The 26055-nt window shown below is 41.6% G+C and overlaps 1 protein-coding gene across 7 annotated transcripts in view; it reads right to left on the bottom strand.

The window, feature by feature from the left end:
- The window catches only part of LOC115127576 (alpha-adducin-like), a 49630-nt gene extending 24193 nt beyond the window's left edge, over positions 1–25437 (bottom strand). For 6 of the 7 annotated variants that reach the window (XM_029657192.2, XM_029657216.2, XM_029657185.2 and 3 more), the window contains exons 1-6: positions 25130–25437; positions 6100–6312; positions 4607–4769; positions 3916–4067; positions 954–1034; positions 132–281 (exon numbers count right to left, since the gene is read on the bottom strand). In XM_029657192.2, the coding sequence (XP_029513052.1) occupies positions 132–281; positions 954–1034; positions 3916–4067; positions 4607–4769; positions 6100–6294 (741 nt within the window). In that variant the 5' untranslated portion in view covers positions 6295–6312; positions 25130–25437. Of the gene's footprint in view, positions 1–131; positions 282–953; positions 1035–3915; positions 4068–4606; positions 4770–6099; positions 6313–9593; positions 9685–25129 lie in introns of all 7 variants that reach the window. The other variant, XM_065017652.1, reaches the window with a different exon arrangement.
- Positions 25438–26055: the final 618 nt, after the last annotated feature.

The following is a 26055-nucleotide window of genomic DNA, read 5'->3' on the forward strand; positions in this document are numbered from 1 at the left end:
TAAAATAGATGTACCTAATACTTTAAAGTTTACAAGAGCATAAAAATGCTAAAGTTCCATAGATCTGTAGCAACCGGGCAGAGACAGGAAGTTAGGAACTTGTCAGGTGGGTGGGGGGGCTTATTTCTTACTGCAGCTCCTGCCGGTGTGTGGACGTGCACAATGCACTTAACGTCTGGCCGGGCTGCATAGATGGCAGAGTGGAGAGTGAAGCCAGCCTGGTTGACCCCTAGATTGGTGCTCCCCTGGTCCACAATCTCCCCTTGCATATTAATCTTCACCTAGGACGGGACACAGAATTAAATAGACAGGATACATTATTACATAGCTCTATGGGATAGGACCAGACAGGCAGCGGTGAGTCAATGCCTTATGACTGAAAGCCTAGAGAAATGAACAATCTAAAAGTGAACTAAAAATACATCTGGGATCATTCAGTTAAACAAGTGAGTCGATGCCCTTATCTTACGATGCTAGCCTGAGTCCCAGATCTATTTTTTTGGTCTTGCAAACTCTAGCCAAACTTGATATAGGAGTTGGCAAGACAGCACAAATGGCACCCAGGCTACAGTGACACTGCCTGTCAGTGAAATTAACAATGTAAAAAGATAAAACATGCAGAGGGAAAAGGGTTGATGGCAGCTTCGGCCTTGAAGGATCTACGAGTCATTATATAACAAGACAAGTGTTATATCTCCAGATTACAGTATACACTAGACAGAGATGGAACAACTTTAATGTCTCTAGTATGGTTGGAAGATGATAAACATAATGCATTCAGAATCCCAAAGCCAGATATTATATTAAAATAGGCAGGTAAAATGACAAATCACTTATTTAAAATGCATTTAGCACAACATCAGATGTACATTTTTTTCATTAGTTCACAGCGTTATTATACATTATGCAGGCAGCTCTGTTAAGAGTGGGAGGCACTGGGGGAAGAACCTTACCAGACTGGAGGCGGAGACTTCACTGTACAGAAGCCCAAAAGCGACAATAATGAACCTCTCCTGATCTGAATTCACCCTGACCTGGAAGAGAACAGATGGTGGTCTTAACAAGTTACTCAGTACCAAACAAACAAGCCTAAGGAATTACCCCAAATGGCTCACACATATACAGTTGAAGTCGGAATTTACATACACTTAGGTTGGAGTCATTAAAACTCGTTTGTCAACCATTCCACAAATTTCTTGTAAACAAACTATAGTTTTGGCAAGAAGGTTAGGACATCTACTTTGTGCATGACACAAGTCATTTTTCCCACATTTTTTTACAGATTATTTCACTGTATCACAATTCCAGTGGGTCAGAAGTTTACATACACTAAATTGACTGTGCCTTTAACAGCTTGGAAAATTCCAGACCTGTAACTTCTTCTTTAAGAGGCTCCTCTGTCCTCCACTCGTTACCTGTATTAATGGCACCTGTTTGAACTTGTTACCAATATAAAAGACACCTGTCCACAACCTCAAACAGTCACACTCCAAACTCCACTATGGCCAAGACCAAAGAGCTGTCAAAGGACACCAGAAACAAAATTGTAGACCTGCACCAGGCTGGGAAGACAATCTGCAATAGGTAAGCAGCTTGGTTTGAAGAAAATCAACTGCGGGAGCAATTATTAGGAAATGGAAGACATAAAAGAACACTGATAATCTCCCTTGATCTGGGGCTCCACGCAAGATCTCACACCGTGGGGTCAAAATGATCACAAGAAGGGTGAGCAAAAATCCCAGAACCACACGGGGGGACCTGGTGAATGACCTGCAGAAAGCTGGGACCAAAGTAACAAAGCCTACCATCAATAACTACACCGCCAGGGACTCAAATCCTGCAGTGCCAGACATGTCCCCCTGAATAAGCCAGTACATGTCCAGGCCCGTCTGAAGTTTGCTAGAGAGCATTTGGATGATCCAGAAGAAGATTGGGAGAATGTCATATGGTCAGATGAAACAAAAATATAACTTTTTGGTAAAAACTCAACTCGTCGTGTTTGGAGGACAAAGAATGCTGAGTTGCATCCAAAGAACACCATACCTACTGTGAAGCATGGGGGTGGAAACATCATGCTTTGGGGCTGTTTTTCTGCAAAGGGACCAGGATGACTGATCCGTGTAAAGGAAAGAATAAATGGGGCCATGTATCATGAGATTTTGAGTGAAAACCTCCTTCCATCAGCAAGGGCATTGAAGTTGAAACGTGGCTGGGTCTTTCAGCATGACAATGATCCCAAACACACCGCCCGGGCAATGAAGGAGTGGCTTCGTAAGAAGCATTTCAAGGTCCTGGAGTGGCCTAGCCAGTCTCCAGATCTCAACCCCATAGAAAATCTTTGGAGGGAGTTGAAAGTCCATGTTGCCCAGCAACAGCCCCAAAACATCACTGCTCTAGAGGAGATCTGCATGGAGGAATGGGCCAAAATACCAGCAACAGTGTGTGAAAACCTTGTGAAGACTTACAGAAAACGTTTGACAACAAAGGGTATATAAATGGTATTGAGATAAACTTTTGTTATTTTTTGTTATTAAGTGGGAGAACTTGCACAATTGGTGGCTGACTAAATACTTTTTTGCCCCACTGTACTTTGGTTCGAAAAGTGCAAAATCAATCCCAGAACAGCAGCAAAGGACCTTGTGAAGATGCTGGAGGAGACAGGTACAAAAGTTTCCACAGTAAAACAAGTCCTATATCGACATAACCTGAAAGGCCGCTCAGCAAGGAAGAAGCCACTGCTCCAAAACCGCCATAAAAAAGCCAGACTACAGTTTGCAACTACACATGCGGACAAAGATGATACTTTTTGGAGAAATGTCCTCTGGTCTGATGAAACAAAAATAGAACTGTTTGGCCATAATGACCATTGTTTTGTTTGGAGCAAAAAGGGGGAGGCTTCCAAGCCGAAGAACACCATCCCAACCGTGAAGCACGGGGGTGGCAGCATCATGTTATGAGGGTGCTTTGCTGCAGGAAGGACTGGTGCACTTCACAAAATACATGGCATCACGAGGCAGGAAAATTACGTGGATATATTGAAGCAACATCTCCGGACATCAGTCAGGAAGTTAAAGCTTGGTCGCAAATGGGTCTTCCAAATGGACAATGACCCTAAGCATACTTCCAAAGTTGTGGCAAAATGGCTTAAGGACAACAAAGTCAAGGTACTGGAGTACCCATCACAAAGCCCTGACCTCAATCCAATAGAACATTTTTGGGCAGAACTGAAAAAGCTTGTGCGAGCAAGGAGACCTACAAACCTGACTCAGTTACACCAGCTCTGTCAGGGGGAATGGGACAAATTCACCCAACTTATTGTGGGAAGCTTGTGGAAGGCTACCCGAAACATTTGACCCAAGTTAAACTATTTAAAGGCAATGCTACCAAATACTAATTGAGTGTATGTAAACTTCTGACCCACTGGGAATGTGATGAAAGAAATAAAAGCTGAAATAAATCCTTCGCTCTACTATTATTCTGACATTTCACATTCTTAAAATAAAAGTGGTGATCCTAACTGACCCAGGACAGGGAATTTTTACAAGGATTAAATGTCAGGAATTGTGAAAAACTGAGTTTAATAGATATGACTAAGGTTTATGTAGACTTTTGACTTCAACTGTACATACATACAATAATGCAGTAGTTAGTATTTTCATTCATTTGATGGTTCATCTATATAACGCTTACTCAGCTAATCTTACTAATCCTAGCCAACCCCACATTTCCATAACGAGCTTTCCGAAAATATGCTGGTAAAATGTGCTAAGCATGCACTACATTATACTGCAGTGGGGGAAAAAAGATCCTGTCCTTACATACCACTTCAGGTGTTTCCTACTGACTACAAGACAGCTTCAGTGATATACAGTATTACTAGAGGGGTAAGATGCCTAAAGCATAAGGTTCTCTTACGGTTAAGTGGTTGTAGATGAGCTGGGACCAGCCAAAGAGGTCTGTCAGGCGGTAGAAGGCAGCTAGCTTACAACGAAGCAGTTTCTCTCCTTTCTCATAGGAGATAGAGTCAGATCCACGCAGGTCATTCACTGGAGTTACCATACCCAGACCTAGAGAGGGAGAGAGGGAGACGCTTTGGTAATATGTACATTGTTACATCATGCCAATAAAACAAATTGAATTGAGAAAGAGAGAGACAGAGGAACAATTTCACTTACCTCAGTTAACAAAGAATAATGTTTTTCATAGTCAGTAGAAAGGCCTCTTTAGTGGCCTAAGTTTTCATAACTGTGACCTTAATTGCCTACAGCCTGTAAGCTTTTCGTGTCTTAACGACCGTTCCACGGGTGCATGTTCAATAATTGTTTATGGTTCATTGAACAAGCATGGGAAACAGTGTTTAAACCCTTTATAATGAAGATCTGTGAAGTTATTTGGATTTTTACTAATTATCTTTGATAGACAGGGTCCCGAAAAAGGGACGTTTCTTTTTTTGTAGTTTTTTGCTGAGTTTACATTCGATTAAAAAGTATCCCAAACCTCTCCTCGAGTACCCCCAGACAGTCTACTTACTTCAAAAGTATTTAAAAAGGAATCATTGTGGTAAGAACTGAAGACACAGGACAGGATTCTACTCTATATTACTCACTCATGTTGAGTGCAGCCATGCCTCCCTGTGGCGCTGCAGGGTACATGGTGGGGATAGTGGTGGTCATGAAGTCAGCTATCTGCTGCAGGGCCAATAGGCTGGTGGGAGTCTTTCCCCTCTTCAGCTGGTCATGGATCATCGTATCCAGCTCATCACAAAATGCCTGGGGAGTAAAGTAGACAGTAACACAGTCAGTAACAGACAGACAGAAAGACAGACACACAGTCAGAGAGTCACATAGTCGGAGACAGACATTGAAGGGTCAGGACGCGTCACTGCACACATATGGCTCAATACACTACAACCGTCAGAGAGTTGACATTCACACAGACAGATGAAGGGTCAGGGCGCGTCACTGCACACATATGGGTCAATACACTACAACCGTCACAGAGTTGACATTCACACAGACAGATGATGAAGGGTCAGGGCACGTCACTGCACACATATGGGTCAATACACTACAACCGTCACAGAGTTGACATTCACACAGACAGATGATGAAGGGTCAGGGCAGGACAGAACGCGCCAATACACTGTCGCATTCGCTGATGCATTCTAATACTGTCACTGGATGGCTATTGTTAGTTCATCTATTACAGGATCCATGGTTACTCTTAAATCAAGAGTGATCTGAAGTAAAAGGGCCTCTACATTATGTCTACACGTGTCCTCTCACTGTCGCTGCTTGACAACGTCACAAGTAAGTCTGAAGTGCCTGTTGACTGCCGCATTGCAAAGAGGAGACAGAGGCTCCAAACTGAAACAATGTTCGTAGGAATAGCGTAGTATATTACAGAAGCGCTGACTAGAAATTACTGTACTAAACATTCCCCCTGTCCCAACAGCAGCTATGAGAGATAACTAAAAAATAATCTGCTCCTCACACTGGTCCTGTATATTTCATACTGTCCCTGACATGACGAGAACCTAGGGGAGAATATCATGAACTCTACCCTTGTGTTACCCTCTCAGCTGCTGTCGGTGTGGGCACACTTTGTGCATGTGTATGTGCGCGTGTCATTGCTGCCTGAAAGAGCGCATCTCCTCTCTGACCCATATAAACTCATTTGGACTAGAGTATGGAGGCCTTATGGCTCTCTGCCTATCCCTAGACCCTGATCCATCCACACTGCACAGCATAATAAAGACCGTCTTTTTCCCAGCTCTATGAGGGCTGATGTATAAATATTTAGCTTTTATACGTATATACTGGGCTTAAACTGAGCGTTGAGGGAACAGTAGTGTGTTCGAGAGAGACAGATAAACTGTTGATCAATGTTAAGTGGTTATACCATGTGATAGTGGAGAGGGTGATACAGCCCTACACAAAAAGGCTATTCAATTTGAAGTAACAAAAGGTGTTCTTATATTCTTATGTTGGTGACATTACATTAAGACATAAGATAGAAAAGGAGTAGTACTTCCTACTGAGTGTGTGTGGGTTTGTGAGAACGTGCATTTGCATGCGTGTGTATGATAGCCAGTCCTACCGGGCTCTGCAGGATCATGGAGACCCTCTTCCTCTGCTCCATCATGTTGAAATCCTGTCTGAGGTCTGGAGCCATGTTTCTCTCACGCCGGTACTCTAGGCTGCTTTCATCCACACGGTCAAAGTAGCGCTCCTTGTGGGGGGCGGTGGTGGGCGGGAGGGCAGTCACCACCCCAGCACCTGAGTCACCGTTCATCACCAGGTCTGTTGGCTCCTGAAGATGCCAGGGAGAAAGGGTCAGATGTTACAACATGGGTCATGTTCAGTGGCGACCCGTCATTCAGGGCAGGTGGGGATGTTACTTGGGCATTAGAAAGTGTCACATCAGTTTGCAAACAATGTAAAAAAAATAATTTAAAAAAAAAAGTTCTCTTTTGCTTTCTTGAGTAAGGCAGCGCCAAAATGCAGGTGTTTCGGCCTAGTTCAGTGATTTCTGTGGTGGTGGGGTAGCCAGCGGAAAATATGGAGCGTAGGGGTTTGTAATGTTCTCTACTTGCGTCATGATTGGCTCAGTGTTCTGTCACTCATGGGGACACTACGACAAAATGTATCAGTGATCGGCCACTGGACAACCATTACACAAGTTGGAAATCACAAATTCAACAATGAGTAGTTTGAAGGAATCAGTGGCTAACTGCAAGCATTGCAAAGCAATTACTAGCCTGCTATTCAGTAGAGTGGGTGTCTGGTCCAAGTCTGGGTTTAAGGGTCTCTTTTCCAAGCTTAAAAGGATAAACATTCAACATTGGCCATGCTGTCAATCCAGCATGACTTCTGCCACGCTCAAAACAACTTCCTGTTCAAGTGAACACAGCAAGGTGAGTCCAAAAATGTATTGTATTCTGCAGCATAAATGATGTAATATGCCAACGAGATAGTATTACTTTCTCAGCTACAGTATACATAAGTGTATGTCAGCTGTTAGTAGCCCATATGCCTCACCCTAATCTTTTGGTCCCTTTTCCCCTCCTAATTCAACCTACTGCTGACTTGGTAGTGCACATGTAGCCTAGCCTGTTTTAGAGAAATTTAATTATTGACTATTGTAAGAGTTTTCATTGTCTGCTTATATGTCCCTTTCTCCCTTGGTGTACAGGGATAATACTGTAGGAATGGCCCAGGTTCTTAGTTCTGTTGCTGTACATTTCAAAAGTGCTGAACAAATAGTTATTGACTACGTCCATCCTAGCACGCTCATTAATGTCTTAATCTAAATTACAGATTGCCTCTTATCCGCTCGTCGTCCCCTTATGCCGTAGTTTGTACATTTTCAATTGTCAGTAGAAACCACATTTGTTTAAGCAAGTCAGCCATATCAGCTATGTTTTTTAAAAAGGCAGTAAATGAGGCTGAATGAACTGTTTCACTGCCAGACAAGGCTCCGCTGAGAGCCAGGTGTAGCAGAGAACTCTTGCTGTGGGGACAGCTTTTTGTAGGCCCTAACAGGTTTGTGGGCACTGTTTGTCACTGTTACAGTGCAATTCATGTATTGTTAAGTGTTGTGGTGTGGCTTTGCTGGCATCAATCTAAAACATGTATGTCTTTAGTTTGCCCCACCAAGATTTACATGCTAAAATCTCCACTGGGTCATGTTTATTAAGGTACGCTTGTAGAAAAACATTTTGAAATGTAAGATGAAAATGAGCATTTCTTATTAGACAAGTCCAAGGTAGTAGTCTCTCCCTGTCAGTTCTTACATTTGGTACCTAATGAACACAATCCTGGTTTCATCGAAGTAATCTGTTTAATATCACACAGTCACACTAGACTACTGGGTGTATGCCACTGCCTCAGATTTTAAAATGTGCACGTCACACTTGCTGTCCCAAACATTCAGTCACGTTGCATGGCTTTATGCCATCACCTCTGCTGCTTCCTGTTTGGTCATGTGACTACACACCCCATGGCTTATTGATTTCCTGTCCACTTTCCCTGGCTCAGTCATTCAAAACAAAACCCAATAATAAAATAGCAAGTCCCTTGCTATTGTTATTATTGGGTTTTGTTTTGAATGACTGAGCCAGGGAAAAATGGACAGGAAATAAATATTTTACCCAACACTAGCACGCCAAACACAGGCAATCATTGTGTTTGATGGCTACACAGTGAGTACAGGAAGGAGGGACCACAGTACAGCTTGCACCGCCACCTCCAATTTAGACAGAACATCATTGACGATCAGAGAGAGATTGGTGCAATTCCATTTCAACGGGGTTTTCCATGCGTGTATTTATTTACTGTGTAAATTGTTCAAAGTAGTCATTGCATAGAGTTGTATGGTTTGTTAAGCGTTGAAAACAATGGGTTTTTTTTTTTTGGCAGCGAGTCTCAGCATAATTGTGTTGCCTTGGAATTGCTGATGGAGAGATTGAGATAAAATAGATGGAGTGAAAATAGATGGCGGGATGAGAGAAAGGAGGGACAGTAGTCTCACTCTGCCAGACATGACACGGATTTCCATTCGAGACTCAACCTAGAGCGGTTGGAGTCGAAGCTAGAGGGACCGAAATTATTTGCAATTGATCTTGTCTCATTTCTGTCAAGGCTGTCTGAGGGGATAATGTTCTCTCAGATAAAGTACATTAGCAGCCTGTAGACGGAGACCTACCCCCCAGAGGACAAAGACGGGCAGCATAAGAGGATTAGAGTAAGGCTAGTGGGCCTCTATGGGCTGGCAGACACCACTGTAAACCATTTGCCCTTCTCAGTTCTCAGCAGTTACAGCAGCTTTCAGGCAGCCAAAACTGGACACAGGGATGCTATGACAACTACTAGCCAGGCCCAAACCATCCAGCCCTCACAGCAGACATTGGTCCAATCGGTTTAGTGCCAGATACACAATAAGAAGAGTTTAGGTGCAAATAAAAGGGGAAATCAGGATAAATTAATGGAGAAAGTAGAAAAACCATGATGATGCATCCTTTATCAAGTCAAAATGTATATGCAATGTTTCCACACTGTTTTAGTGTGAGTATTGAAGCAAGGATCTCACTTCTGACCTGAGGGATTCTTGTGATTGGTGTAATTTACACCCACAGAATAGAGAACAACTAGCTTAGAATCCAAACTGACATGCTCTGGTTTACAGCTTGGATTCCAGGCTACCAAATAACATGAACGGATAGAAAAATAGCAATTAGGCATAAGTTTTGCTGTTCCAAACTCATTAGGACAAAAAAGTCCTCAAATCTCTGGTTTTGTATGAGGAATTTTCATTTATTGTCCAACAGAACAGTGGATAATGCTGCACTGTCTCTGTCTGGTGGAGAGAATGTAGATGTGTATGCCTCCCAAATGGCAACCCATTCCCTATATACAGTACCAGTCAATAGTTTTCATACACCTACTCATTCAAGGGTTTTACTGAATATTTTACTATTTTCTACATTGTAGAATAATAGTGAAGACACCAAACTATGAAATAACACATTGAATCATGTAGTAACCAAAAAAGTGTTATATATTTGAGATTCTGCAAATGTCTATTTATTTTACCTTTATTTATTCTGCAAATAGCCAACATTTGCCTTGATGACAGCTTTGCACACGCTTGACATTCTCCCAACCAGCTTCATGAGGTAGTCACCTGGAATGCATTTCAATAAACAGGTGTGCCTTGTTAAAAGTTCATTTGTTTAATTTCGTTCCTTAATGCGTTTGAGCCAAATCAATTGTGTTGTGAAAAGGTAGGGATGGTATACAGAAGATAGCCCTATTTGGTAAAAGACCAAGTCCATATTATGGCAAGAACAGCTCAAATAAGCAAAGAGAAACGACAGTCCATCATTAATTTAAGCCAAAGGTCAGTCAATGCGGAACATTTCAGGAACTTTGAAAGTTTCTTCAAATGCAGACACAAAAACCATCAAGCACTATGACGACACTGGCTCTCATGAGGACCAACACAGGAAAGGAAGACCCAAAGTTACCTCTGCTGAAGAGGATAAGTTCATTAGTTAACTGCACCTCAGATAGCAGCCCAAATAAATGCTTCACAGAGTTCAAGTAACAGACATCTCAGCATCAACAGTTCAGAGGATACTCCACGAATCAGGCCTTCAGGGTTGAATTGCTGCAAAGAAACCACTACTAAAGGACATCAATAATAAGAAGAGACTTGCTTGGGCCAAGAAACACAAGCAATGTACATTAGACTGTGGAAATCTGTCTTTCGGTCTGACGAGTCCAAATTTAAGATGTTTGGTTCTCAACTGCCATGTCTTTGTGAGACGCAGAGTAGGTGCATGGATTAACTCTGCACGTGTGGTTCCCACCGTGAAACACGGAGGTGGTGGTGGGATGGTGTGGGGGTGCTTTTTTAGGATGTTGAAAGTAAAAGATGACAAAGTGCAATTTAGCCAAACAGGTTTAGAATAATTCTTAATCTATTTTGATGGTCATAGCTGGTTGTCTTTGTAGAGAGGAAGTGAGACTATCAAGTAAGTGACAGTGTCGAGCAAAGCACAATGTTGCCTCCAACTCGTTTTCTTGCCTGACAGACCAACTACAAAGTTAGCTGATTAATTACAAAGCTGGGACAGTTTCCAAATTAATTGTGTCGGTAGAAAAAGGACAAAACAATCCACTTGTTAGCTGGCTATGTAAACAAATGTCACTGCAACTCAATATCATATGCGCTCCACTACGTGGGCATCTACCCTAACACGGCAGCTAAGCTGTCAAATAATAGGAAAATTAGGCAATGTACTACTATAGCCTATGAATATCTGTAGCTACATAGAAAACATGACAAACCATGACCTAAAATGTTCCCTTTTTTAATTTATGGGATTCATATCATCTTCAAAAAATATAGTACCTATTTGGACCGGTATTGACAGTTTCTAAACACCACCCTGTGGCCATTTCCAAATACCGCAGTATGTGGTATACCATCCAAGCCTAGATTCCACATGTCTTACTCATTGTTAGGAAGACTTACGGTGTTAGAGTACTATATCTATTGAAGATTATATGAATCCTATAAATGTTTTTTTTTTAAAGGGACAATTTGGGTGCAATCAAGTAGAGATTAAATTATAACTACAGAAACGATTTCATCACAATTTCAGATGGTGGGTGTCGAAATCCTCATGCTTTTTGGGAGATGGAATGATCCAAAAGGATGTCAAGAGACTACATGCTGCTCAGTGCTTACCATGTCATTTGATACAGTACAGTATAATCATGAAGCTGAACAAACACAAAAACACTCCCCTTTCAAGCACACAATGCTGATGTTGTTGCTGACTACCGTCACCACAGATCTACTGTGCCCATTCTGCCACACTGAAGCATCCAACCATCCCCAAGCTCAGTGGAAACATCATGGCCTTTCCCATCCATCCGTCCATTTCTACAAGGAATATCAGCTCAACGTTTTACATACACATCTTATACTTAAAATCACGCTTCCAGGATAGAGAACTGTGCAGCTACTGATAAAAGCTGCAATCGTAGCATCAGGCCCAGAGTTGTACATTTCACACCTGGCTGATTCATCTGCATTATGTACTAACCCCACATCACACAGGTTCCCCCTTCCCACTATTACTCAACAACTGGTGCACATCAGAAATGTGCAGGGGTGTAGCATTGACTGTGGTCACTATGGAAACAAAGCACATTACCATGGAAACTGGGAATAGCCTTTTAAACTTATGTAATAGTATAGCAATCTATCATTACAGTACACACCAACTTATTAACACGTTCCAGACTTGTTACAGAGAATTAGGAATAGAAATCTCATTCATAATAGATTGCACTAGGTAGTAGTAGGGATACAGGTTGCAGCACCATTGTCGTCATTGAACCCAAAATGAGCCTGTGTCCTTCTGACTAAAGATTTGGTTCAAAATGCACTCTAAATCTCACTGATGCATGCATACCTAAATAATTTACAACGTATAGCCTTCCAATATAATTAAAGGAATGAATCAATCTGGGTCACATTCCAACACAATGCCTTGGGGGAAACTAACCTAAAGAGTAGTATTGATTAGAGTAAGACGGCTTTGGAGAAATTCTGCAACAGTCCAGATGCTGTCCGTAACTTTTCCGTCCTTTCCCAGCCTGCATCCTGACAATGATGAATGCATTAGGAGAGCGAGAGATGGCGACCAATTGTTAGTACTACAATAACTTCAGTCAAAAAGCTGTTAGCTAGCGAGCAAGAGAGAAGATAGATGTTAAGTTTCAGCTCTGCAGATGGACCAGAGTTACTGTAGGGAGGGTAGGGGAAGGGTCCATTGAGATGAACATGTGTGTTCTTGACTTTTGATCTCTAATAACCTCTGCCGAGTCCCCAACAACCAGATGTTGCAGTTCAGGGGAAATGGGAAGAGAGGCTGATGCTTCTTCCGATTTTGGACGTTAACGAGGCGACACTCCATCTTAACTCCTCCTACACATTTACTGGTTAGGTTTTACAGTGCAGAAAACAACCCAACAGTTTCTCGTCGTCAAGACCATTATGTAGGTGGATCTACTTTCAGGCGTTTCTTTTACACCTGCTAGATCTCCAATAACAGTAGAGAATGTAATGAAAAATAACATTTCAGTTAGCTTATTTCAACATCATAGATAATGAAAGTGAAAAACATTTGAATTATTTGAGACACCATTTGGCTGTGTAATGTTATGTAACCCCACTCTACACCCATTTAGTCATTATGTTGGAGGGAAAACCTATTTAAAATTGGCTTGTCGGACTGTGCAAACATTTAAAATTACGTCACATGCACAAGTACAGCGAAATACCTTTCTTGCAAGCGCTTTCCCAAAAATGAAGTAATCAATAGAAGAAATAAGGTTGCAAGAAATAAGAACATTTTACCAAAGTGCTTTCAATCAGAGCAGGAAGTTCCATTGAAAATACCTTTCCATCAAACCTAGTTCATAGATTATTATTATTTTTGTTTTTAATTTTAAACACCAGGATAAAAAGACCACTTGCGTTAGCTCCAAAAATATGCCAGTCAAGTCATTTTGTGAAAGGATTTTGCGAGGAGAGGAAACTGAAGTTTTGGTCTCAAACTCATCCTCTCTCACTTCCTGTGTGTGTGCCTCCATATCTGGATGGGTCAGTGATACATGGCGAAGTCCACTATGCTTCCAAACAAAGAGTGCAGTCTAACTCCAGAGTGAATGCCTGTCATAGATGGAATCCATAATAATGCTTCTTTGGGATGTAGGAATCCACTGCCTGACAACTGTTGCCTGTGCCTCAGATAACTAGTGCCCCTAACTCATAACAGAAGAACGCATTATAACCATGGCCCTTTACACTCATGTAAATGAGATGCTATGAGCATTGAACAGTGTGTTCTGTGTGTCTGTTGCAGTGTTTACATGGCAAAGCCCTGATAACCATCCTCAAGCATCCAATTTGTAGCCCAATATGATAAAACTTCTATACTCATGAATGTTGAAGATGGAAATACTTCTGTGTGTTTCTGGCTATTAAAATACTATTCTGATTTCACTAAAATGCTCTCTTACAGCTGGGGGACGAGTGGTTATCGACTGCGTAATGTCATTATTGAATCCGACTTCAAGTGACGCTTTATAATCCAAAGTAATGTAAAATTTCATTAATATTTTTGTGCCCCGATAAGTCACTTGAAATACATTTTTAGAAATAGAGTTAGATGCCATTTCATGTTATTGAATTAGAAGTCTACATTCCAGCATTGATTTGTTTTGAACAGAGATAACAATACTGAGATTGACATTTATGGCAGACTGATAGAGGTCCATGTACAGTGGCATCATATTCAATATATCATATAACACAATTTTCATCCCCATACAGTGGATTAGGAAAGTATTCAGACCCTTTCATGTTTTGTTACAGCCTTATTCTAAAACGGATTAAATAAACATTTTGCTCTCATCACCCTACACACAACACCCCATAATGACAAAGCGAAAAGAGGTGGGGGGTTTCGTGCACATCAACTGAAATACCTTATTTACATAAGTATTCGGACTCTTTGCTATGAGACTCGAAATTGAGCTCAAGTGCATCCTGTTTCCATTAAATCATCCTTGAGATGTTTCTACAACTTGGAGACTTGGTATATTTTATTGATTGGACATGATTTGGAAAGGCACACACCGGTCTATACAAAAGGCCCCACAGTTTACAGTGCATGCCATAACAAAATCCAAGCCATGAGGTCGAAGGAATAAGAGACAGGAGCTAAGAGAGAGCTAAGAGACAGGATTTTGTCGAGGCACAGATCTCGTGAAGTTACCAAAAAAATGTATGCAGCATTGAAGGTCCAAGAACACAGTTGCCTCCATTATTTTGAAATGGAATAAGTTTGGAACCACCAAGACACCTCCTAGAGCTGGCCCGCCGGGCTAAAATGAGCAATGGAGACAGAAGGGTCAGGGAGGTGACCAAGAACCCGATGGTCACAGACAGAGCTCCAGAGTTCCTCTGTAGAGATGGGAGAACCTTCCCAAAGGACAACCATCTCTGCAGCACTCCACCAATCAGGCCTTTATGGTAGAGTGGCCAGACAAAAGACACATCTCAGTAAAAGGCACACCAGCTTAGAGTTAGCCAAAAAGGCTCCAAAAGGACTCTCAGACCATGAGAAACAACATGCTCTGGTCTGATGAAACCAAGATTGAACTTTTTGGCCTGAATGCCAATCATCACGTCTGGGGGGAACCAAGCACCACTCATCATCTGGCCAATACCATCCCTACGGTGAAGCATGGTGGTGGCAGCAACATGCTGTGGGGATGGTTTTCAGTTGCAGGGATTGTGAGACTAGTCAGGATCGAGGGAAAGATGAACAGAGCAAAAGTACAGAAAGATCCTTGATGAAAACCTGCTCCAGAGCACTCAGGACCTCAGACTGGGGCAAAGGTTCATCTTCCAACAGGACAAAGGCACGAAGTCAGAGGCCGGACTTGAACATCTCTGGAGAGACCTGGAAATAGCTGCGCAGCAATGCTCCCCATCCAACCTGACAGAGCTTGAGAGGGTCTGCAGAGAGGAATGGGAGAAACTCCGCAAATACAGGTGTGCCAAGCTTGTAGCGTCATACCGAAGAAGACTTGAGGCTCTAATTACTGCCAAAGGTGCTTCAACAAAGTACTGAATAAAAGGGTCACTTTTGTAAATGTGATATTTCACTTTATTTTTAATACATTTGCAAAAGTTTCTAAAAACCTGTTTTTGCTTGGTCAATATTGGATTTTCGGCAGGGACCTGCAACCTAATTTTGGCCAAAATGAACTGGAGGGATTACTTCTACCAAGGTTCTCTTTTTCCAAGCTATACAGAGGGTGCTCTAGCAAACAAAGAGCAGACCTGAGGACACCATCCAACCTGGAACTGAGTGAGTAGTGTTTGGTCTGATACTAGTTTGAAAGCCAAGAAGAAAAATGTAAATAAAAAAGTACATTAGAATTATATATATTTTACTTTATGGATTAGAGGTCGATCGATTATGATTTTTCAACACCGATACCGATTATTGGAGGACCAAAAAAGCCAATACCGATAATAAAAAATAAAAAATGTATTTGTAATATTGACAATTACAACAATACTGAATGAACACTTATTTTAACTTAATATAATACATCAATAAAATCAATTTAGCCTCAAGTAGATAATGAAACATGTTCAATTTGGTTTAAATAATGCAAAAACAGTGTTGGAGAAGAATGTAAAAGTGCAATATGTGCTATGTAAGAAAGCTAACGTTTCAGTTCCTTGCTCAGAACATGAGAACATATGAAAGCTGGTGGTTCCTTTTAACAGTCTTCAATATTCCCAGGTAAGAAGTTTTAGGTTGTAGTTATTATAGGACTATTTCCCTCTATACCATTTGTATTTCATTAACCTTTGACTATTGGAGGTTCTTGTAGGCACTTTAATATTGCCAGTGTAACAGTATAGCTTCCGTCCCTCTCCTCGCTCCCTGGGCTCGAACCAGCAACACAACGACAACAGCCACCACATCAAAGCGGCGTTACCCATGCAGAGCAAGGGAAACAACCACCCCAAGGCTCAGAGCGAGTGAAGTTTGAAGCACTATTAGCGCGCACTAACTAGCCAGCCATTTCACGTCAGTCACACCAGCCTAATCCCGGGAGTTGATAGGTTTGAAGTCATAAACAGTGCAATGCTTGACGCACAACAAAGAGCTGCTGGCAAAACGCACAAAAGTGCTGTTTGAATGAATGTTTACGCGCCTGCTTCTGCCTACCACCGCTCAGTCAGATACTTGTATGTTTGTATGCTCAGTCAGATTATATGCAACATAGGACACGCTAGATAATATCTAGCAATATCAACCACCATGTGTAGCTAACTAGTGATTATGATTGTTTTTTTATAAGATAAGTTCAATGCTAGCTAGCAACTTACCTTGGCTTACTGCATTTGCGTAACAGGCAGTCTCCTTGTGGAATGCAATGAGAGACAGGCAGGTCGTTATTGCGTTGGACTAGTTAACTGTAAGGTTTCAAGATTGGATCCACCGAGCTGGCAAGGTGAAAATCTGTCTTTCTGCCCCTGAACGAGGCAGTTAACCCAACATTCCTAGGCCGTCATTGAAAATAAGAATGTGTTCTTAACTGACTTGCCTAGTTAAATAAAGATTAAATAAAAGGTGTAAAAAAAAAATACATATATATATAAAAACATGTATTATTCTTTTTTAAATTTTTATTTTAAATCGGCACCCAAAAATACAGATTTCTGATTGTTATGAAAACTTGAAATCGGCCCCAATTAAATCGGCCATTCCGATTAATCGGTCGACCTCTATTATGGATACTGAATGTTGAGTTAAGGCTGCCAGGCTTGCTAGGACAAACAAGATACAACTTCAATTAGCACCGAGGTGTGACGTGTGAGGTGTCGAGGCCTTTGGGCCCAACAAGTGGCAGGAGTCTTTGAAGCCCTCGCTCACTGTTCAAAGACCACCCACTGGCATGTTCAACAAGACATCTGCCTCCAGAAATAAAAGCTTATCCCAAGTGGGTGTGACACCTACTCCAGTTACCTGCTGCACTGCTGCTTGGATTCCACATGGCGATCTGTTCACCGTCTTCCCTGGCCTGTCTCCCCCTGTCTGGTACAGGTAACTCCACCACACTCCCCCCCTCTCTCCTGAGCTGTCGCTCGCCTCCAGCACACACGCACGGTTGGGGCGAGTGACTCTGAACTTACAATGGCTTGCCCCAAGTCGTTATATATTAAAAATTGTTCTTGTGCATTTTGCTATTTGCCTCATGCATGCTTTGTTGACTACGAACTTTCTTTACCCAACCGTGGGACAGACTGTTTGTTCCCACACTCGGGACTCTGACTTTCTATTGGTTACACAGACTTTTGGCCTCCCATCCTATTCTAACCACCAACAAGCTCTCTACCCTTAACCTTGTTCTGAACACCTCCAAAACAAAGGTCATGTGGTTTGGAACGAAGTATGCCCCTCTTCCCAGGGGTGTTATTATTACCTCTGAGGGTTTAGAGCTTGAAGTAGTCACCTTGTAACCAAGAGGTTGCAAGATCGAATCCCCAAACTGACAAGATAAAAATGTGTCGTTCTGCCCCTGAACAAGGCAGTTAACATACTGTTCCTAGGCCGTCATTGAAAATAAGAATTTGTTCTTAACTGATTTGCCTAGTTAACGTAAAATAAAACAAATATATAGATCGGCAGGTAAGAGTGCTCTTGAGCGGCTAGATGTTCTTTACCATTTGGCCATCAGATTTGCCACCAATACCAATGCTCCTTATAGGACATATCACTGATTTCTATATTCATCTGTAAACTGATCATCTCTGTGTACCCGTCGCAAAACCCACGGGTTCATTCTTATTTATAAAACCCTCTTAGGCCTCACTCCCCCCTATCTGAGATATCTACTGCAGCCCTCATCCTCCATATACAACACCCATTCTGCCAGTCACATTCTGTTAAAGGTCCCCAAAGCACACACATCCCTGGGTCGCTCCTTTTTTCAGTTCTCTGCAGCTAGTGACTGGAACGAGCTGCAACAAACACTCAAACTGGACAGTTTTATCTCAATCTCTTCATTCAAAGACTCAAACATGTCGAGTTGTCGCTGCTTTGCGTGATGTTTTGTTGTCTCTACCTTCTTGCCCTTTGTGCTGTTGTCTGTGCCCAATAATGTGTGTGTACCATGTTGTGCTGCTACCATGTTGTTGTCATGTTGTGTTATCATGTGTTGCTGCCTTACGTCTCTCTTTATGTAGTGTTGTCTCTTGCATTGATGTGCGTTTTGTTTTATATTTATATTTTTTGTTTTTAATCTCAGCCCCCGTCCCCGCAGGAGGCCTTTTGGTAGGCCGTCATTATAAACAAGAATTTGTTTTTAACAGACTTGTTAAATAAAAGGTTAAATATATATTTTTTAAATATAGGAGACAATCTTGTTCATTCCAACTTTGCCTGACTCAGGTTGGCCCAGTAGTGTGAAAAGCGTACTAGTGTCTTCAAATTTGGACCTGCTGCCGACTGCTCAGCACATGTGAGGGTGGTGCCTGGGTTAAACAGATGGTGCGGTGTTATTATGCAAGAGCAAAAGCAGGAGGGACAGTGAATGTGTGTAGCTAGCGGATGGCTAAATTAGCATCAAGACATTCTGCATTAATATAGCCCCAAATTCTTCCTAAAGTTTAATTCCTGAAATCGAAATCCATTTAAAAAAAGTCATTTAAAAGGGTGGAAAGATGTTTGGCATATATTTGGCATTTGCACAGAAAATGATTATTGAGAAATAACACAGTCCTCCTTAAAACTAGTCTAAAGTCGAGCCTGTTAGCATGGACATGTTATCTGCCTCAAAGGAGAAAGGAGGGTATTTAAGAAAATATCTTACTTCACAGTACCCACGTGCACTCCCACACTCATCTCTTTTTAATAACATCTACGCTGAAGCCAACCCTGTTTACATGGAAATGTTATCTGCTCCATGCTGCAGAGTGTAGAGCGTTGTGTTGAGGGGGCAGTGACCGTGCTTGGCAAGGGTTCTCTCAAGGCTTTATGTGGCAGTCAGATGTCACATGTAAGAGAGAGTGGTGGGAGATCGGTGTCTGAAGGGAGATTGGTTTGGAAAATGGCACACTATGAAATTCCATTTTAACCAAATGGACAATAAAGTATTGTAATGATCTCGATATATCATGAATAAAAGATTGTCCAGGACAGTGGATCACATTCTCATATCAAACTGTTTATTATACAAATCAAATTGTATGACTACACTAAGTAAATTGTTATATACCAAATAATTAACCCTGATGGCTCTCTCAATGATACAGGATGTAAGAGAGAGAGAACCATTAAGCAAGCCAATATAACAGAACCTGTTGTGCCCAGCCCCCCGCTGTTCCACCAACCACGAGTCCTGGCACCAAAATATTCCAGGCATTCCTTTGATTGGCAGACAGCAGGGGGACTGGCCTGCTGGACCCCACGAAAGCCTGAGTGACCGGTAAACATGCCGTGATAACCACAAAACAACAGGATGTCAGAACACAGGCACACAACTGTCCAAGCGGGTCGCTACATACAGTATCTATTCCATAGAAATGTAATCAATGGCATAATTGGTGGACTGGCAGCCATTGAGTGTATCCACGCCTAGGTTGAAGATGTAATAATTACACGCAGAAGCGTTCGAACAGAGATGTATATTTTTTTTAATATATAATATATATTTTTTAAATTAAAAATCTTGTTACCAGTGCTGTTGCTTGATTTTATAGGATCAGCATTGAAAACAAAACCAGCAGGCTGGGGAATCCAATAATAAAGTGAATGTAGATTATTTTTTACATGTTTTTTTAAACTAAATTAATATAATGACAGTAAAGCACTTATGCTATGTATTCGCTGAAATTCACTACGGTTGTGTTCATTTTTTTGAGGGTGCAGTAGCCCGTTAATTAAATTGCACACCTAGCAAGAGACTTTTGCTAGTGGTGTTTCTGTACATGTCCTACATGTGATGGCAGAGTTTGCTAAACAAATGCCCCTGATTGATACAAATCATCATGGTATCATTCTGCCAAGGTAGGCCTACTTTGCAGTCAACATTTAATTGTGAAGGTTTTTGGGGGAAGGCTTTAGAAATCGATGTGCTAAAAAGCGCATGATGACTGAATTGCGCATCGCAAAGATTCAACCAATCGTTTTCAATACCCAATCGTACCCAATCGTTTTCAATACATTGTTTACATGTCCATTGTTGCCTTAGCATATACTGGTAGATAAAAGTTTTAACATATTTTCTACCCATCTTTCCTTAGTGGCTACAGATGTTTTTCTGTAAGTTGCAACAACCAGTTGAGTGCTGCACTCTCTTGCTGCCTGCTGAAACTGTGTGGCGCGCATCTGAACATAGAGTATTTCACAGGCTTTGCATTTGTGTAAGTTACTTTTCGCCTGATTTCTCTATTGTACGACAACTACATAATTGATAGGGTGAAATACCTCCACCACACCACTTTGATACGCATCAGTGGGGATTAAGAATAAGTATACGCAATACCCACTGAACAAAAAGTGGGTATACGGCATATAGCTGCATATAGCATCCACTACACCACTGGGCTGGATCAACCTGTTTTTCTTGAAACATTGTAAAATATTAACCTAGGTATTAAAATATTTCATGACATCAGAAAACATTGTTTCTTGAGTCCAACACAAGACCCCCCCCCCCTTGCTGCAGTGCACTGACAAATCTTGCATTCTACACAATGAAACCCAGCCAATCGTTTGCACTTGGAGAAAGGAAGGAAAGAGAGCGAGAGAGAGGGGGAAACAAACTTGAAATGAGGAACACATTTTAATCATCATCCACACTGGGGTCAAGGGTGTGGGTTGGTGCACTAAAACAACCTCGAGGTCGACCGATTAATCGGCATGGCTGCATTTTTGGACTCCGATTACATTGCATTCCACGAGGAAACTGCGTGGCAGGCTGACCACCTGTTACGGGAGTGCAGCAAGGAGCCAAGATAAGTTGCTAGCTAGCATTCAACTGCTCTTATAAATCAATCAATCTTCAATCTTCACATAATCACTAGTTAACTACACATGGCTGATGATATTACTAGTTTATCTAGCGTGTCCTGCGTTGCATATAATCAATGTTAAATTATCATCGAATCACAGCCTACTTCGCCAAACAGGAGATGATTTAACAGAAGCGCATTCGCGAAAAAAGCACAATATACAGAAGTATATATATTTTTAAACCTGCATATTTAGTTATAAGAAATTCATGTTAGCAGGCAATATTAACTAGGGAAATTGTGTAACTTCTCTTGCGTTCATTGCACGCAGAGTCAGGGTATATGTAACAGTTTCGGCCGCCTAGCTTGTTGCCAGAATTGTACATAATTATGACATAACATTGAAGGTTGTGCAATGTAACAGCAATATTTAGACTTAGGGTTGCCACCCGTTTGATCAAATACGGAACGGTTTGGTATTTCACTGAAATAATAAACGTTTTGTTTTCGAAATGATCGTTTCTGGATTTGACCATATTAATGATCAAAGGCTCGTATTTCTGTGTTTATTATATTATAATGAAGTCTATGATTTGATATTTGATAGAGCAGTCTGACTGAGCGGTGGTAGGCAGCAGCAGGCTCGTAAGTACTCATTCAAACTTTACTGCGTTTGCCAGCAGCTCTTAGCAATGCTTGACTCACAGCGCTGTTTATGACAAGCCTATCAACTCCTGAGATTAGGCTGGCAATACCAAAGTGCCTATTAGAACATCCAATAGTCAAAGGTATATGAAATACAAATGGTATAGAGAGAAATAGTCCTATAATAACTACAACCTAAAACTTCTTAACTGGGAATATTGAACCACCAGCTTTCATATGTTCTAATTTTCTGAGCAAGGAACTTCAATGTTAGCTTTTTTTTTACATTGCACTTGTACTTTCTTCTCCAACACTGTGTTTGTGCATTATTTAAACCAAACTGAGCATGTTTCATTATTTATTTGAGACTAAATAGATGTTTTGTATTAAGTTAATATAAGTGTTCATTGTTCATTCAGTTTTGTTGTAATTGTCATTATTACAAATAATTTGTATGTATATATATTTTATTTTTATTGTACAATTAATCGGTATCAGCTTTTTTTGGTCCTCCAATAATCGGTGTAGGAATTGAAAAATCATAATCGGTCGACCACTAAAACAAACTGATCTTAAAAACAAGAGTCTGTGTGTGTAGCAGTTCCAATCGAAAGGGTGTTCCTCCCATTCCAACAAAACAACAAAATCCAAGGAGATACCCCTCCAGTTCTCTCTACAGGCTGCTAGCCTAGTTTGTCTCTACTAATCCTCATAAAGGAGGGGAATTACAGCCCACTAACTGACTGGAAAAATATATCAACAGCTAGCAGACTAAAGAAGCAATAGTTTAGTGAAATATGCTCTGATCTCCAGTATTGCCCCAAATTTAACAGCAATCTGCATTCCAGAGATGGCATGGCACACATTCACCTGGGGTCTCTCTCACTAGTGCATAGCGTAGCAAAACACTTTGCAGCAGAAAACAAAAACAGGTGTTTCTTATTGGACAAGTTCTGCAAGTCCCCCCATGTTTCAGTGAGTTTGGTTACGTTTGGTGCCCAATGAATAATACCCTGATATCAGCAGGTCAAAGACAGGGTGATGGCACACATTCATTTGCCAGGTCAGCACAGAGCCTCAGACATCCCTGTTCATCCTCTGAACAACCCTCAATGCTCTTACCAAGCCTTTTACTGCCTGGCTGCATGACAATTACCTATGATGGGATAACACTGTACAGAGAAGGACAAAGTATTAATCTCAAGGCTTTTTTCATAGAAATCCATAATGCTTCCTTATTCTTTGGGTTGTTGACATGTGTACTGTAGCCTAGGCAAGGCTGGATTGTCATCAATAGGAAAGAGTAATCAAACATCTCTTGGGAGATTGGAAGCTTATTGGATGATTGTTCAAATAGACAAAGAAAAATATGGGATGTTCAAAATGAAACACTTCATCATTGTTACAGTGCACTGGGAAAAAACACATGCATGGTTGAATTAGGCCTAGAATAACACACCAGCACCGATTAACTCAACAAAAAAAGAAAAGTCCCTTTTTCAGGACCCTGTCTCTCAAAGATAATTCATAAAAATCCAAATAACTTCACCAAAAGTAAGATGCACAGGGTCCCTGCTCAACTGCATGAACATGCCTTAGGCATGCTGCAAAGGAGGCTTGAGGACTGCATACGTGGCCAAGGCAATAAATTGCGATGTCCGTACTGTGAGACGCTTAAGACAGCGCTACAGGGAGACACGACGGACAGCTGATCGTCCTCGCAGTGACAGACCATGTGTAACACCTGCACAGGATAAGTACATCCGAACATCACACCTGCGGGACAGGTACAGGATGGCAACAACAACTGCCCGAGTTATACCAGGAATGCACAATCGCTCCATCAGTGCTCAGGCTGAGAGAGGCTGGACTGAGGGCTTGTAGGCCTGTTGTAGTAAGGCAGGTCCTCACTAGACATCACCGGCAACAATGTCGCCTATAAGCACAAACCCACTGTCACTAGACCAGACAGGACCGGCAAAAAGTGCTCTTCACTGACGAGTAGCAGTCTTGTCTCACCAGGGGTGATGGTCGGATTCGTGTTTATTGTTGAAGGAATGAGCGTTACACCGAGGCCTGTACTCTGGAGCGGGATCGAGGTGGAGGGTCCGTCATGGTCTGGGGCGGTGTGTCACAGCGTCATCGTACTGAGCTTGTTGTCATTGCAGGCAATCTCAACGCTGTGCGTTACAGGGAAGACATCTTCCTCCCTCATATGGTACCCCCTGATATGACCCTCCAGCATGACAATGCCACCAGCCATACTGTTTGTTCTGTGCGTGATTTCCTGCAAGACAGGAATGTCAGTGTTCTGCCATGGCCAGCGAAGAGCCCGGATCTCAATCCCATTGAGCACGTCTGGGACCTGTTGGATCAGAGGGTGAGGGCAAGGGCCATTCATTCCCCCCAGAAATGTCCAGAAACTTGCAGATGCCTTGGTGGAAGAGTGGGGTAACATGTCACAGCAAGAACTGGCAAATCTGGTGCAGTCCATGAGGAGGAGATGCACTGCAATACCTTAATGCAGCTGGTGTCCACACCAGATACTGACTGTTACTTTTGATTTTGACCCCCTTTGTTCAGGGACACATTATTCCATTTCTGTTAGTCACATTTCTGTGGAACTTGTTCAGTTTATGTCTCAGTTGTTGAATCTTATGTTCATACAAATATTAACACGTTAAGTTTGCTGAAAATAAACGCAGTTGACGTTTCTTTTTTTGCTGAGTTTAGGTGTTCAAATAACATCTGGCTATTAGCAATGACTGACTCAAAGGTTTGAAGGTCTCCTACTTCCTTTCCTGTCCCATTCATTATTCAGGCCTACTGTAAACCGTATAATACTATCCAATTAGGGGCCACATACAGTTCTCTAACAACATTGCATAATGCTGCACTCGATATTGCATAATGCTATGATAAATATCATAATAAAACACAACAATGCACTTGTTTAACCTAAACTCGGCGTTCTGTCCCGTGCAGGCTATGCAACATTCTCAGACAACAGCCTACTAGAACGTGTGGCTTTAGGAGCCTAGACCCACTCCTGCGTTTGAATTAGACTAGGTGGGTGATGGGATTTAGTAGTAGCCTACAGAGCCATTGTTGTTACTAACCCTACCAGTAGGCCAACACAACTATTCAGTGTATAATTCACTATTGCTTCAGTTACAACAACAAAAAAGGTCCACACGCCCCTCTGCAAAGTCCATTGGCGACGCGTAGGCAACGTTGTAGCGATGCTACTAGCAAGTTCGCTACATATTATACAAAGATAAACACTTCCATAATTTACATGATCTCGCACCGACTGGATCGTACTACTATTGAAATAACATTATCTGTTGCAACTTACCCTCGTTTATTCGAAATATGGTTGGAAAGACAGCACCTTCTTCTAGATAGCGAGCCTGCTATTTTCACTATTTCTATCCGCTGTGCTTTCAAAGGGGTCTGGTTCTGCTTGTAGTTACTGCGACGCTCCGCCCAACTACCGCCCTCTCACTTGGGTTAGTTCTTTATGGAATCCTTGGGACGTCCCTAACCTAACCTTACCTTACCACAACCGTAACCCTTACCTAAACCTTAACCATTTTACATGTCAACTTCAATAGGGCAACGTCAGAGTTGTGACGTCCCAAGGATTCCGGAAAGCATGGACCCTCTCACGTGGGAGAAAGGCACAGGCTTCAAAGGCACAGGCCTTTGATTTATAGGAATGTATGGAGCAACAAAATGTTTTAAATATATGTTTTTTTTTCATCCCAAAAGACATATAACAGTGCAGCCTATTTAACATGACTGTGCATAAAAAGCCAAACCTGATAATATATCACAGAAGATTAGCCTATACTGTAGGTATCCGAATGCCTCACGTTTCTCTAAATTGGGGCATTTATGCTTTAGGCATAAATGTTAATTGTGTATATAGATTATTCATTTAATTAATTGCAGGACTTCTTTGAAAGACAATAACATTTAGTTGAGAACTCCCCCCTTTAATGTGTCCATTACATTAAATAGATAGAAATCATGTAGTCGACACACTCATGTCACCTTGTGGCATTGAAAGGAAATACAGGCTTTCCCTTCAAAAGTAAAAAAAAGTCAACCACTCAATAATATTCATGTTTTATACAATAGTTTACCCCCTGTAGTAGACCTCGAGATTAGAAATAAACCACATCTGCGTGTGTGTCTCTTTGCTTTGAACGGTGTTGCAAAAATAATATAACAATAAATATTGTTACAAGCTGCGAAATGTTATTGTTGCTACTGTAC

The sequence above is a fragment of the Oncorhynchus nerka genome, linkage group LG4 (assembly GCF_034236695.1).
Source record: "Oncorhynchus nerka isolate Pitt River linkage group LG4, Oner_Uvic_2.0, whole genome shotgun sequence".
Lineage (NCBI taxonomy): Eukaryota > Metazoa > Chordata > Actinopteri > Salmoniformes > Salmonidae > Oncorhynchus > Oncorhynchus nerka.